The 16,146-nt window shown below is 43.1% G+C and overlaps 2 protein-coding genes and 1 pseudogene across 2 annotated transcripts; 1 reads left to right on the top strand and 2 right to left on the bottom strand.

The window, feature by feature from the left end:
* Positions 1-3,325: 3,325 nt before the first annotated feature.
* On the bottom strand, positions 3,326-7,578 carry LOC141840703 (cellulose synthase A catalytic subunit 9 [UDP-forming]). The gene is made up of 13 exons (XM_074728761.1): positions 7,482-7,578; positions 7,178-7,373; positions 6,875-7,098; positions 6,709-6,805; positions 6,506-6,623; positions 6,146-6,412; positions 5,722-6,067; positions 5,375-5,638; positions 5,061-5,273; positions 4,750-4,963; positions 4,480-4,676; positions 4,058-4,411; positions 3,326-3,983 (listed from the first exon to the last, which is right to left on the bottom strand). Exons 1-13 carry the CDS (start codon positions 7,554-7,556, stop codon positions 3,402-3,404), a joined length of 3,147 nt encoding a protein of 1,048 aa, XP_074584862.1. The 5' UTR covers positions 7,557-7,578; the 3' UTR covers positions 3,326-3,401.
* Positions 7,579-9,322: 1,744 nt separating this feature from the next.
* Positions 9,323-10,403, top strand: LOC141841753 (putative WRKY transcription factor 40). Its single transcript, XM_074729952.1, has 4 exons — positions 9,323-9,379; positions 9,479-9,769; positions 9,852-9,968; positions 10,040-10,403. Exons 1-4 carry the CDS (start codon positions 9,323-9,325, stop codon positions 10,388-10,390), a joined length of 816 nt encoding a protein of 271 aa, XP_074586053.1. The 3' UTR covers positions 10,391-10,403.
* A 4,071-nt stretch (positions 10,404-14,474) lies between these two features.
* Positions 14,475-16,097, bottom strand: LOC141842205 (uncharacterized; annotated as a pseudogene).
* Between the last annotated feature and the right edge of the window lie 49 nt (positions 16,098-16,146).

Raw genomic sequence — 16,146 nt, 5'->3', positions numbered from 1 at the left:
AAAAGAAAGTCCTTGAAAGGAGAAAAATCTGAAGTGTTTACCTATCAAGAAACCTAAAGTCAGTACAAAAATAACCACAAATAGCGACGGATTTAATGATCAAATTATAATCGATCACTGTTTTAGCGATCAATTTTTAACTTTGATCGCTAATTAACGATCGATTTTGTAGTTTGATTATTAAAATTAGCGATCGAATTGGAATTCGATCACTAAATTGAATTATGACGAATTCCTTCGCTAAATATAGCAACCAAATTAAAATTTTATAGCTAAAATTAACGATCAAATTCCAATTCGATCGCTAAAGTTAGCGACGGAACTTCTAATTCAGTCACTAAAGTTAGCAACAAAATGTGAAAATCGATCGCTACTTATCGACTGAATTTCAATTTGGTCGCTAAATTTAGCGATCGAATATGATTTCGATCGCTAAATTTAGCGATGGAATTCCAATTCGATCGAGGTAACCACTTCGTCGGCTACGGTAGTGGCCTCGCGAGGCGACCGCTCCGACGAACGCAGTGGAACAACGATACGTAAGAGATTACCTAAGCAAAATATGACTCAGCTAGCTTCAGAACCTAAGCAAAATTTGACTCTACAAGCTTCATAAGAGAGGGTGTAGGAGGAGTAGGAGGGAGTAATCCTAAGGATGTAGGATGAGTCGAAGGGAGTAATCCCGTCGGAGTCGCAAGGAAGTCTCTCGGCATTGTCATCAGGACAGCGGCAGAAAAGAGGATGTGGAAAAGTATCCAATCGAATCCTTAAAAAATTAATCAATTTTTTGTCTAATCTTTTCATTTCAAAGATTATTCCTGTATGAACAAGTTTGTCTTTTAATAAGAAATTAATTTTTTTTATCATTTAAATAAATTTGTGATATGTATTTTAAATGTGGATTATAAATATAGATTGTATGAGAAAGAACTTTAATATTGATTGTATGTAAATATAATCATGGGATCTTGATAAATTTTTTAAAATATTAACGACGGAATTAACGACCGAATTGGATTTTCGTCACTAATATAGCAACCAAATTAAAATTCCGTCACTAAAATTAACGATCGAATTCCAATTCGGTCACTAAAGTTAGCGATGGAACGTGAAAATCTATCGCTACTTACTGACCGAATTGAAATTCGGTAGCTAAATTTCGCGGCCGAATATGATTTTGGTCGCTAAATTTAGCGATGGAATTCTAATTTGATAGAGGCAACCACTTCGTCGGCTGCGATAGTGACCTCGCGAGGCGACCGTGCCAACGAACGTAGCGGAACGACGATACGCAAGAGATTACCTGAGCAAAATATGACTCAGCTAGCTTGAGAACCTGAGCAAAATATGACTCTGCAAACTTCATAAGTGAGGGTGTAAGAGGAGTCGAAGGGAGTAATCCTGAGGATGTAGGATGAGCCGGAGGGAGTAATCCCATCGAAGTCGCAAGGAAGTCTCTCGGCATCGTCATATCAAGACGGCGACAACAAAGATTATGTGGAAAAGTGTGCGACTGAATCCCAAAAGAAGTACTGATCAGTTTTTTGTTTAATCTTTTCATTTAAGAGATTATTATTGTATGAACAAGTTTGTATTTTAATAAGAAATTAAATTTTTTTTATCATTTAGATAAATTTGTGATATGTATTTTAAATGTGGATTGTAAATATAGATTGTATGATAAAGAACTTTAATATTGATTGTATGTAAATATAATTATGGGATCTTGATAAATTTTTTAAAATATCAACGACGGAATTAACGATCGAATTGAATTTTCGTCGTTAAATATAGCGACCGAATTAAAATTCCATCGCTAAAATTAACGATCGAATTCCAATTCGGTCGCTAAAGTTAGCGATGAAATTCCAATTCAGTCGATAAATTTAGCGACATAACGTGAAAATCGGTCCCTACTTAGTGACTAAATTAGTGAGGCAACCACTCCGTCGGCTACGATAGTGGCCTCACGAGACGACCGCACCGACAGACGCAGCAGAACGACAGTACACAAGAGATTACCTGAGCAAAATATGACTCTACTAGCTTCAGAACCTGAGCAAAATATGACTATGCAAGCTTCATAAGAATGGGTGTAGGAGGAGTCCGAGGGAGTAATCTTGAGGATGTAGAATGAGCCTGAGGGAGTAATCCCGTCGGAGGAGGGAGTAATCCCATCGGAGTCACAAGGAAGTCTCTCGGCATCGTCATCAGGAAGATGGCAGAAAAGAGGATGTGGAAAAGTGTGCGGTCGAATCCTGAACTAGAATTCGATCGCTAATCTTAGCGATCGAACTGGAATTCGATCGCTAATATTAGCAACTGAATTAGAAATCGGTCGTTAATTTTAGCGACCGAACTCCAAAATCGATCGTTAATTAGCGATCGAACTCCAAAATCGATCGCTAATTAGCGACCGAATTGAAATTCGGTCGCTAAATTGAATTACGATCAATTTTTTTATGATTTGTTTTATCGGTCGTTAATCGAATTAGCGATCGAAAATTTGATCGCTAATCGTGATTTTTTGTGTAGTGAGTGAGTCTAAGGACTAAAATATATAAACTTAAAATAAAATTAGTTTTCAAGATGGAGCATATGGCAAAGTTCATGGCTTTACATATGATATGGTTTGTTCTATGCAAATCATGGATGAACAGATTGCAAGATTTATAAGGAAAAGACTCAAGCAAATCTAGCTATACACATAAGATCATACTTTAAAATAAGTACACAAAATTATTTTACAATTAAGGAACCAGGAGAGAAGCAGTTCTTCGTGTGATCGCAATTCACAAAGTACATGAAATTTAATGTTTTTGAAGTAATGATATATAGTTGAGTTAGCGGGATGATCAATCAATAGTTAATATTGAAGAGTTAGTGGGTTTGTTTATCAACAAAATACTAGAAAATTTCATTTATTCAATTATTCTCCTTATCCATCCTCGACCTTAATTTAATTTTACTATGTAATTTTTTATTTTTAACATAAAGAACTGATCAATATAATGCAAGTAATCTTAATTCTTTTTGTTGATTAATTTTATATTTTCTAGAAAACCCAGATACAGTGGCCTCACTTAATCACAGTAATCTAAATTAGAAGAAGCAACAAAATGTGATAATTAATTTCTTTGTGAAATTTCCCTTTGATTTCAATCGAAGCAATGAGGCTTTTTCTTTTAATTCAAGCTAAAGCAACAACAAAAAAGTAAAGGTAAAAAACAAAAAACTGATTAATTAATTCTTCACAACAATTGAATCACATCAAATATTGGAATTGATCTGAAGTCATATTCAATACAAAATCCACTTACAGCTCCCGCTTAGCAAACACCAGCAATTTTTCTCCCTTTTAATTTTTTTTTTTTTGTTTTTCAAGAGACGTAGCAGCTTAATTAACAGTTGATTCCACACTGTCTGGTATCAGGTCCCATGGTCTTGATGACGAAGGGGTCGATCCTCACCCACAGCAGCGAGAAGATGGAAGCCAATAGCACCGACCAAATCACCACAATGGTGGGCGTCCTGTTCTGCCGTCCCATCAGCCCCTTGAGGAAGGGGTAGAGGTGGAGGATCACCCAGAAGGAGAAGAAGAGCTTCCCGAAGAGCGGGCCCCACGACTGGTACCCGTTGTTGATGGCGTCGGAGATGCCGGCCACGACGCCGATGATGTTGATGATGAGCACGGTGGTGGGCGGGATGAGCAGGGTCGTCCATTTGAACTCGTACAGCTCCCCGAACTCCTCGTCGTCCGTCGCCTTGGACGTGACGGTGAAGTTGGTGTCGATCCCGCCGAGCACCTTGAGCAGCCCTTGGATGACGGCGAAGAGGTGGGCGGAGATTCCACCGATGACCCAGAACTGCTCGTTCCTCCACCACTCCTCGATGCTGACCCCGCTCCACCGCAGCTCCAGGATGCCCGTCGCGAAGATGGATATGAAGAGCGCGATGAAGAAGAGGCTGGCGAATGTGCTAATCTGCACAGCCGGCAGTTCAATAAATCATGCATCATCGAATCCAGCCATGCAACTTCCTCAAATGATACACCTACCGTCGGCATTATGAACTTGTCGGTGAGGAGGCAGACGGCGGGGAGGGTGCAGTAAGCCAAGAGGGCGAGGGAGGTGAAGGGGTAGATGGTGGTGTTGACGTAGGCGAACCGCTCCAGCCACTTGAGGTGGCCGTTCTTGTAGCCATACAACACTGGGCTGTGGCGGCTGAAGAAAATCTCCACCGACCCAAGCGCCCACCGCAGCACCTGGTTCAGCCGATCCGAGAGGTTGATCGGAGCTGAACCTTTGAAGGCCGCCAGCTTCGGCATGCAGTAGATTGACCGCCAGCCGCGGCAGTGCATCTTGAACCCTGTCAAGATGTCCTCCGTGATCGACCCATAGATCCAGCCAATCTGCACCAGACCACAATTCACAATCCACCTCCTGCTGCAAGATTCTTGTTCAATAATTAATTAATTACCTCTAGTCCCCAATCGGTCTTGTCTTCGTAGCCGCAGCTGATGACATGAATGGCTTCTTTGAGCAAGGCTTCTGGGCTGGACGAGGGAGGCACTCCACCTTCCTCCATCAGTGTCGACGTGACAAATGCTGCGGATTGCCCAAATCTCTTCTCAAAGTTCATCTGCGACATTAACAGCTCCTTGTCGTCGTCCAGTCCTAAGATCAAAGTTAATTACTAGTGGTTAGCTAGCTAGCGATTAAAACTGCAAATGTCCAAGCAATAGATCACCTCCATCGACTGCAGTCGACTCATTTGCTCCGCTACTTTTGGAGTACTTGAGTTTCTTGCGACGGCCGAAGCAGGGGCAGCAGTCGCAGGTCACCATTTTGGGGCGTTTGGGTCCTTTCGGGGGGTTGTAGCCGTAGAGAGCTTGTCTCCTAAAGACGCATCCTGTCCCCACGTACACTGGCCCTTGGATTCCATCTAAACCTTTCATGTTGATCTGGAGATGCAAAACAAAAAACAAACAATCATTAGCTACTCGTTGATTATAGGAGGAAACAAGGATCCGTGGTGCAAGATTGTTGAACCGTACGTACATCAAAGAAGACTGTGTTTCTGTTCGCATATCGATCGTGCCTATCGATGCCGTCGAATCTTTGCGGAAATTGGACAAAACACACTCTTTTGCCAATCTGAGGATCCATCAAGAAACACATGGACTCTCTCACGGCCTTGCTGTTGTTGATGTAGTGGTCACAATCCAAGTTGAGCATAAATGGGGCATTCGTTAGAACTGCGGACACGCGAATCTGCCAGTTTAATTTGCAGGTTTGTAATTAGTAAGCAACATCAAAGAAGGAAGTGTGTATTTGCGATCCAAATCTTGAAACAGTGAGCGTGATCGATGTACCAGAGCATTCATGGCGCCGGCCTTCTTGTGATGTTGAAACCCCGGTCTCTTCTCTCGAGAGACGTAGACCAGGCGAGGGAGCTCATTGCCCTCGGTGTCATGGCCTCCGCTGTGTCCCAAGAAGACCTGGATCATACCAGGGTGATCCCGCGTGTTGTTGCCCGGCCATGGCGTACCATCTTGCATGATCCAGCCTTCAGTAGGGACTTTCATGGCTTTTGCCACCAGCGCGTTGATCCGAACTTTGAACTCTTCGTACTCCCTCTGCCCAAAAATTTCACCTCTGTCTAAGATTGAATTGCGTGGTGATCGCAGAGGGAAGAAATTTGTACTGATTAAATGTGCACCTTCATGACTCGGCGCTCCTTGACAAAGGTGGGCTGGACTTTGTCCTTGAGGTAGTCCACTTTCTGCGAGAAGTACATCTCCGGAGCTCGAGGCTCGATGTTGAACTTCTTGCAGAAGGGAACCCATTTCCTCGCGAACTCGGCTGTCTCCGAGAGCGACTCAAATGTGAGCATCGAAGCTCCATCGTCCGACACATAACAAGACACCTTGTCCACCGGGTAGTCAACAGCCAAGATGGAGAGCACAGTGTTGGCGGTGACCAGTGGAGGCTCCTTCAACGGATCCACTGTGCTCACGAAGATGTCCACGGGCGATAACATCGACGGCTCCCCTTCCCTCTCGTATCTGCAATTGGCCAAAGTGGCAATTAAGTAACGCTAGCTGCAAGGTGTTCGATGAAGAAATTTGGACTCGTGCGTGCACCTGAGGGAGAGGCGATCGAGATAAGTCTCGCGGTCGATGGGGAACCATTTAGGGAATTGATCGAGGATCCAAGAGACAGCAAACCAGATCTCGCATATGATCGAGGTTAACCAGAGCCCGATCGCATCTTCCACCGGGTGAAGGATCCGGTACCGGAGAAAGAATGCTAGAACAACGAGACGGAGAACGATCACCATGCGGTAGGGGTTGATCTTGCTCGAAGCTATTGCCACCTTCCTTGACAATGGTTGTCTCGCTTCGTCCATTCTGCATCAAGACAATGATCGTGCTAGAAATTTCAGAAGAAAAAAAACATAGAACCAACAAACAAATTAAAGGAAAGCCAGTAGGAGGGCATACAGGGCAATGTCAGGATCAACTTCATCTGGATCACCTCCAAGCAAGTTCTGTTTCGATTTCCACTCTTCCATTCTTTCTTTCCACCCACCTTCTTTCTTCTCATCCCACCTTGCACTCCCTGCTCATCAGCCACTTACGTAAGTGTTAATTCGTGTACTTATTAAGGCCTTTCAAACTCCTTTTGCAATCACTCGCTCGTGTACCTGGCTCAGACACTGGATATGGATGGATACGCTTGTGCAGCGTCGATGAGAAGTCTCCTTGGTTACTAGCATTTGTTATGGGGAACTCCCCGCTCACCTGAGTTTGCATATCAAATCACATTTAGATGTCAGTAGTTAGAATTATAAAGAAAAAGTTTTAGCTTACCGGACGAGAGAGCGAGCTGGTTATGATGGGAGGGAACTGAGTATTGTTTTCTTCGTCTTCAGGTCCTCTGCCATAGCTCATTTTCCCATAGAGCATCGCCTCAGTGATGTGCTTGTTTAGCAGAGGTTGCTGCTGCTTCTTGCTTTGCTCTTCTTCCATTTTGAATTCGTGTTCGATGTCGTCCACATCTTCTTCATCTTCATCTCCCTCCACTCTTGGGCTCCCTTCATAACATGTCGAGATAGTCAGTCAGCTTTCAAGAATATTGCAATTTATGAAGTAATTGAAAGCAGATGATCTAACCTTTTAACCTCTTGTAGCGGGTCTTGCACTGTGGGCAAAGTTGAGTTCCTTCCCGTCGCTCATACTCGTAGCACGGCCGGCAAACGGGGAACCCGCACTCGTTGCAGGCCACAAATAGATCCCCGTCGACGGTCAACCCGATCTCGTCGCCGCATATCTCACACACCTGACCATTGAGCGCCTTCAACGGCTTCGGCTGCACCATCATCGACCACAAAATTTGCAAAACCATCAAAAATGAAGTTTACACAGCGAGCTAATTAAGACATGGGTCGCCAAAGTGTTGCGCGATCGATCTCCCTACCTCTTCGTGCCCGCGAATGAGGACGAGCTCGTTGCGGTTGTGGGATCCGGCGACGAGTCCGGCGCTCGCCTCCATTGGTGGAGTTGGGTTTGGGGAGTGAGAGGGATGGATGGATGAATTGGGAAGGAAGGAGTTGGGCTTTTGTAGGCATGCATGCAAGGTGTGATTTCGAGGGTGGTGGTGAGTCTTTGGCTCGAGTCTCATTCACACACCTAACCGTGTAGGTGGCCGAGCGTTGGTTGGTTGCAGAGTCTCCATTGCCGCCAAGTGAAGCTACTTCTCTGCTTACTCAACCGATCGAACTTTATCTCAAATAAATTTCCTGCCTTCTTCATAACACAGCATCCTGCTGTTGCTACCAACGAGCAGTAGTACTCTTCAAGTAGTTATCTGTTCTATAAATAAATTAATATTGTACAATTTTTAAAGTTTATTTTGGCACATATTTAAAATGTTGAGGTGTTCCACACAATATCGTATGATTTTCTTATCTCTAATTTTACAAATCACACAATTACAAATATGAATAAAGCATGATTAAATTTAAGTGAGTAATCACTCTTTCCACATTCCTTAATGCACCTTAACCCAATCTAGAGTAATAAGACAATCGTTTTTAAAATTATGCTAGAGTTTAGTAATTATATTCCAGTTACTGCACTTGAACTCTGCATTAATTAATCCCATCTGACCTTGAGATTTCAGTTTTCTTTCAAGCCCTTCTATCAGAAATCAACATGCTTTGTTGCCTCCTAATCTCAGGCTTGTAGGTCATTCCTAGCAGTAACAGTTATTTGCAAGAATGTGTGATTGCCTTAACCGATTCCTCCTGCCTCTCAATTGTGACACCATTCGTATGTCAATTCATTGAGATGTGTTCAGTTTTTGCTTTCTGATTGTTGCCACTGTGTGTAGCCAACGTTCTGCCTGCCGTGGCAGATGAATATTTCCATTATTAATTGGTTTTGTCCATTACCAATTAATATTACCCTCTCCGTTGCAGATGAAGATCGAAAGGTTTAGGGGATCAAAAGGTTAAAATGATCAACAGGTCGATGACATACATCTCTTTTTCCCTCAACTGTTCATCGCACAAAAATTTTGGACTTGACTTTGACCATGACAAATGACCTCCCACTAATTTTAATTTAAAATTTTTAGGAAAAAATAAATCGGGTGATTGAAAAATCACCGATTAAGTGGGTTGCGAATCCACAGAGCTCTTTCTAAGAACTTGGAAAGCAAAACAAGATACTTGACTTAGAACCCAACAAACTCCGTAACTATCTTTGATCAAGAAGATAGAAACAAAATTAATTCTTTCACAAATGTTTCTTATTTCTGATTTTATTTGAGTGCGTGAGACGCACTCCCATTTGTTGACCTGCAAAGTCTAAAAGACAAAGCAAATTTTGACCTTGACATTAGCTAAGATTTATTGCGTTTCTTAGTCAATCTTTTCGGTTGGCGGACCCAACGAAGAAATACAACATTTTTTTAGACCACTCACTCAGTGCCTGAGATGGCACTCCAACTTCTTCCATTCTCACTGTAGTAAAGCCCTCCTCCTCGATCTTGACGGACTGCCAAAGTCTTCAGCCAATTCGATAATTCAATCTCTTCTTAAACCGTCAGTACTAGACTTGTTTAACTAAGCAGAAAGAAGACTTCATCATTCCTTAGTTTTCAACGAGATTGGAATATAATTAACCTCATATTATATATTTTAATTCCCTGACTTGTTTCGTCTTCACTCTGCTACAAACTCTTCACCTTATATATATATACGTTCGTCTACAAGGAACACTCTTGTGCTCCTTACATCCTAACATTCCTCGTAGATGGAAACTCTCCCAAAGGGTACTGATGAACAAATTGTTTCAGCAAATAAACACGAGGTGAGTTGGTTGATAATACAAGTATTAATTCTTATGTTCTTTTTGGAGCATGCATGCATTACTTTGGAGTTTGATTATTACCTCGCATTGAAATCAAAGGTTGGCATAGCCAGAGCCAAGTTGAATCAAATAAGCAAGGAGAATAAAATGCTCACTGAGATGGTCAGCATCATGCAGGCTAACTACACTGCTCTCTGTAGTCAGTTCTTTGATCTGGTAACAGCAATATCTCCTTCCCAGAAGAGGAAGAGCCGGACCCCGGAGATTGACAGTTTTAACCAAATTGGTGGCGATCCGAGTGAAGATTGCTTGTTCAAGAGATTGAGGGAAGATCCCAAACCAAAGATCTCCAAAGTCTATGTGCAAACTGATCCATCAGATTCGAGCCTGGTGAGTTCCAAAGCAAATCTGATAAATTCTGTTTTTCTCTCGTTGATTCTCTCTTTTGAATTGGTTTGCTGTTGTTGATAAGGTGGTGAAGGATGAGTATCGATGGAGAAAATATGGGCAGAAGATAACGAGAGACAATCCATCTCCAAGAGCCTATTACAGGTGCTCATTTGCACCTACATGTCCTGTAAAGAAAAAGGTAAACAAGATTCAAAAAAAAACTCTAGCTCTTCTATTTTAGTGCCTAATTGTGATTCGTGGTTGGATTAGGTGCAGAGAGCTGCAGAAGATCAATCTATTTTGGTAGCAACATATGAAGGTGAGCACGAGCATGGTCAGTTCTCACAAGGAGTCGGTTCGGTGCAGAGTGGATCACTGCCATACTACGTTTCTATCAGCTCTTCATGCCCGACGATCACACTCGATCTGACGCAGCAGGGATTTTGGCGAGATGATGGGAAGTTCAGCAGGCTGATAGAGTCGACGTTGCCGGAGTTCCGACGGCCAGTCCTGCAGGTCGAACAAATGGCCTCGATGTTGACAAAAGATCCAAATTTTAGAACTGCGCTCGCAGCTGCAATTTCAGGGGGAATGTCTTGCCATCCCTCTGCTCAAAATTAAACAGATGGTAGGAGTCTAATTCAGTTTTCCTAGGAAGGTAGTTCATTGTCAAAGAAGAACAATTGTGGCGGCATTAAAGGTCAAAGTTTTAGTTAATTCAATTATGACGGTTCCATATTAATTGAATGGTTATGGTGCTACGTACCACTCCACTCCCAGTAACTTTAGGATGACTCTTGCATCTTTTACGCTTTACTTAGGAGGAGACGAGGAAACAGGACAGAAGGTTAAATAAGAAAAAAAAGGAGAATTTTAATCCTTATTTAAGATGAAATGAATTAAGAAGGAGAAAGGAAGAAAAACGTAAGTTTTACCCTTGTATATTTATAAATCACTACAATTTTTTACACTTTGATTTAAGAGGTAAAAAGGGGCAAAATTCAAAAATAGTTTATTCTAATTTTATTCTTATTTTAAAATATTAATTTTTAAATTAACTTATATATTTAGGTATTTTATTTTTGCACCGTCGCTCACTCGCTCCTCACACAATGCGTACCATCATTGTCCAATGTTCATCTGCTCACACTCCATGATATCGACGTCAGATCCTCGCCGCAAATCTCTTAAAGGATAAAATTTAAGAGGACAAAGACAAATAATTCTAATCTTATTATTTTCTCTTTTAAGGACAGAGATTTATCTAAAGAGCATATGTTATTTATTTTACCTTCTACATCTCAACTTCTACGTACAATATTAACTAAATTTTATAATTTTTTATCCGTCCTCTATCTATGTTATTTTTTTTTAAAGTGAGAATATTTTTACCAAACAAGATAATTTAATAAGTCTTTCATCCCAAACAAGAATAAGTTGTTTATTTTACCTTTATATATTTAACTTTCATTCCCCTTCCTTTCCTTCCAAACAAAATAACTTAATAAATCTTTCATCCCTTTCAAATAAAAAAAATATATAAATACTTTACTTTCCCCTAACTCTTTGTCCCTTTAGTTATAAACTTTCTCTCACCCTGTTTAAACATTAATCAAACGACTTCCAAACTCTTGAAAAGAAGACTCCAAGGTAGAGTTACTCACGACTTGATTTGTGAAAAATAATTAAATAGTTTGGCTTTTTGAGAGGGTGAAGCTTTAAATGAAGTCTCCTCGTCGCCTGGTTCCCTTCATCTCCGGATTAAAAGGACTATGGGCGTTGTGTCAACGACCACTAATTCCTACCAAATAATCAAATAGGGTTTGCCCTCGGGATTTAGTATAGTGATTGGAGATAAGGTGAACTCTTAAATAATTAAGATTCAATTTTTATATAAGACATATCTACGATAATTGAACTATTAATGATGCGGATCCGGAGTCGTTACGTCAGGAGCGATCATGTCTCTTAGGCCCAGTTTACTTGGAGGTGCGGAAAGGAAAACTGAGGAAAGTTTTCCTTTGCATGCATGCATCCATTGTTTACTTTTTAAAATTTTTATGAGAGGAAAGAAAACCAATCCATCTGCTGATGAGTTTTCTGCCAAAATTGATTCCTTCCAAATTGGGCGGAAAGCAAAGGATGGAAATAAAAAAGACATAAATATCCTCTGTCTCTCTCTATTCCCTCTCTCTGTTCCGGGCTCTCGCTTCCGCTGCCTTCGCCCGACGTTCTCTTCTTCTCTCTGCTTCCACGCCGCCTCCTGTTTTCCCACCGTCGCCATCCCCTTTCGCCTCTTCCTGCCCGAGCCAAGGAGGCCGCCCTTGCAGTCGATGGGGATGAGGAGAAAAAGCAGGATCTGGGCGCTGCCGTTGACGCAGCAGCGGAGGCGAAGGCTGAAGAAGACTCTGGTGCGGCGGTCGCCGAGGAGGCGAACGCATAGGAGCGCCGGCCGTGCGAATTATACGTGTGCAATCTTCCCAGGAGTTGCGACACTGGCTTCGATCTGAGGAACGCACAGGAGCGCCGGCCGTGCGAATTATACACGTGCAATCTTTCCAGGAGTTGCGACGTCGGCTTCGATCTGATGAGGAAGAAGAAGATGGGGGTATTTTGGAAAATACCGATGTATTTGATTTTCTTTCCTTGCGCAAGGTAAACAAACATCACAAACGGATGGATTTTATTTACCTTCCTTTCTCCTCCCCTAGGGATTTATTTTCCCTATGAATTCATTTCCTTTCTCCATCCATTCTACCAAGTAAACTGAGCATTAGATTTACTTGATGAACGAAATGTGGAGTAAGATCATCATCTATTCCGAGATTAATCAACTAGATACCCGATTATCAAAAATAATAATAAAGTTAATGTGACGGGATAGGTAGCTTACATGTGACACTACCATATTGGTTAGAAATTAAGTTGAGCTATCAATCAAGTCAAAGAGAGCCAAGATGATCAAACTTAGATCAGGTTTGGTTTGAGGCAAGCCTCACCCGACCCGCCAACCTCACTCTGGAAAAGTAGTACCTAAGCCGACTACTTGGCAACCTCACTCAGGAAGCAACACTCGCCCTGACCTGCCAACCTCCCTCGGGAAGTAGCACTCAAGTCTACCCGTTAACCTCACTCGGGAAGCAATACTCGAGCTGATTCGCCAACCTTAGTTGGGAAGCAGCACCTGAGCCAACCAACCAACCTCACTCGCGAAGCAAATCTCGAATTATATATAATCCTTCAATCACTCCTGAATCAGCCTTTCTATTCCTCCACACAATTATCCCTAGCCACTCAAGCTGACGGACTGACTTGGTCGCAAGGCTTCCCTCGGTTATATATGTCCGACTCTTTTGACTTACTCGATTATCTTATTAAATAAATCTGAATACTATAAAATTTGATTCGATCTAACTTATTTTACGGTCTTACTTAGTACTTTTTGATATATCTCAAATTAATTAAGGAGCTCTCAGCAAGTTTGGTTCGTGCGAGATGGGAAAACGAGGTGGGGCTTTGCAGTCAGCTTCCTCTACTCTTCGCTGCACGTGAATCAAAGTCTGCTTTTTGTCTGTGATCTCCTGCTTTCTCAACCACCGCTTGCCCGGGCTTCTGCAATCTGATTTGTTACGCCTAGCTCTACATCTCAGCGATATCTAGCGGTTGAATGCCAACTACTCTCTCAATTAACCGGGTTAACTAGTTTATAATTATAATAAAAAAATTGTGACAAAAGACTCCCTAATTAACATTATATTAATCATGCACGCCAGAGAAAATTTGAAATCATGTCATCCTTGATATCGCACCAAACGGGATTATAAGGCTTGACCCGGTCGATCTCGCTGTTGCATGATTGTTCATAAATACATATCGCATACTGCAGTTGCAGGACGGCAGCAAGTGCCGCTGGAGAAGAAACGGCCGGAGAACATGCATGCATGCATATGCCTCTTCCAGTCTCGATCGCCAAGCGACGACGCCCACCAAATGCACAAAACTGTGGGCTATAACCTATCAGTCTCTCCACGTTGTTCATGGCGCTACCCAACAAAAAACACTGCTCACGCCTCACATGCTCTGTCCCATAACTCTCCCCTCTCGTGTCACGCGGGAGTACTACGTGCAGTGCCACACAGTGACCTCGCAAAGCTTACACTGTGCCTTCCCTACGTTGGGTACACTTGCTAGCTGCTGAAAGGGTGAGATATATGGGCGACGTGGATGAATATGATTGTCCTCACACTGGTTTTGTAGTCGTCACTGTCATCCACCCTTACTTCTCTATCTCTTTTTTTTAATCTACTTTGTTCAGTAATTACGTGAAACAATTAACAATCCAGCTTAAACTTAGAGAAGTTAATAATTCAAAATATCAAATTAATGGCAAGCAGTTTTGCAAGGTAGATCAACATCAACTTGGTCAATACACGTTATCTACATATTTATCCACTGAAAACGATCCGTATGTATATTGCCTCGACAGCTGGGTCTCCGTTCTCAATCGCTGCGACCATGCTTTGGTTTGATATAGGATAATCAATAGAGAAAGAGTTTTTTTTTTCCAAAAAGAAAAGGAAAGAATGATTCAAAGCTGTCACATGAACCTTCCCGGCCAATATATCTATAGTCTCTTTAAAAAATTTATGATGAATACATAATGATTATCACCTGCTGAACGATTCACAAATAAACAAAATAAAGGTCAGAGATAAATTGTGGAACATATATATGTGTCCACTACTTTATTATATGATGATATTGCACGTTAAAACCCTGAGAAAAGTCCAAGAAAACATAGATAATGGCAGCACTGCACATTTACAATGAATCGGCTGGAGATCTCAAAATTAAATTCAAGGATATACGAAACAGAACCGCAATCAACGCGGAAATTGAATGGATTTGGAAAAAGAAAATTACGAAGCGATCAGAGGAAGAAGCCGATGCGATGGTAATTAACTAGGAATCAGGATATCGAGTTCTTCCAGATGTAGACCAGCAGGGAGAATCCGTCCTGCCTCTGCAACTCCTCCTCCTCCTGGCTCGCCCACTCCAATACCGTCGAACTGCTCGCCGACGAGGCAGACGAGGTCGACGACGACGAAGAGGTGGTCTTTTGCAAAAGGCTTCTGCTCCTATTGTTCCTCCTCTGTCTCATTCTTACCGTTCCGGGCCCGCCATAATTGCTGCTACTCTCACTGCATTCGTTCGTCGTCTTCCCCTGTAGATTCCTCAAGGTCGTCTCTTTATTCCCGGAATGCACCCCGACGTCTGGATTCCGAGTTTGATCTTCCTCGAGGCGGAAAATGAACATTGCGCGCTGGTTCTCAGCCAACGGGGAGGAGGAGCCGCTGGAGGTGGCTGAGTCGTTCTTGGTTTGGAAGAGCCAGCCGTAAAGGTCCCATGACACCTGGATCCAACCGCCGCCCTCTACCTCCACCTTTTCTGTGCCGCGGAATTTCCAGCGGAGGCGCCGTACGTGGAGAATCATCTTTCCGTCGATGGACACCGCCATACCCTCCTCCCAATCCTTCTCCTTGACTCCCAGATCGATGGAGATCTCCCGGTCTCTGCCGCCAAGTCGAGCCACTGTGCGGTATGACCTACGGCCGCCGGGACCCCCCAGCCCGACGTGTTCCCTCCTTGAGGTAGGGAGCAGTGGGGATGGATAAAAGAGCTGCCGTTGGCGGCCTCCTGGCCCTGCTCTTCTTGTACGCTTCCTCGATCAGGTCGCCGGCGACGAGTAGCATCTCACTGTCAACCGAGATAGCGACGAAAAACCTAGAGGCGGGCTCGGAACTGGCGCCGCTGCCTGTGCAAAACCTCGCGTGCGAGAGATCCCACGTGAAGTCCACGCAGCGACGCGAGGAGCGATCATTGATCAGGCTGAATCGCCGCGAACCGCGCTGATTCCAAAGGAACCAAGGTCGGACGCGGAACCGAAGAGACTCCGAGTCCTCTTCGTCCGGGTCAGAGAGGCAGAGGTCGGCTGCAAGCGTGAGGCCGAGGAGGGCGCGGGACCAGGTGAGGGCGGCGACGCCGAGACGAGTCTCGTAGATCGATGTTGTCAGGTTGGGTCCGGCATCCTCCGACGGAGAGGCCGCACCGGAGTAGCAAGCACCGAAGCAGGACGGGAATTGCTCCGGCATCCTACGCTGGAGACGTGTCGATGCTTGATCTGAAGGAGAAACGAAGACGACAAATGGAGGAGGTGGATCCATGGACAACCATGTGAATATATATATTGTAATTCATTCTCTCTCTCTCTCTCATTTTTTTTTCTTTCCATTTTCTTGTGGGGCTTGAAAATGAGTATGCTTCTCATCAACCGTTATTCATCGTGAAATTATCCCGTTTAAGTATTTAATATTCAT

This window comes from Curcuma longa, chromosome 11 (assembly GCF_044706935.1).
Source record: "Curcuma longa cultivar G26 ecotype Majalengka, Jawa Barat chromosome 11, ITB_CL_G26_1.1, whole genome shotgun sequence".
Classification (NCBI taxonomy): domain Eukaryota; kingdom Viridiplantae; phylum Streptophyta; class Magnoliopsida; order Zingiberales; family Zingiberaceae; genus Curcuma; species Curcuma longa.
Note: the sequence above shows the minus strand (reverse complement) of the source record. Positions and strands in the feature narration are given on the sequence as shown.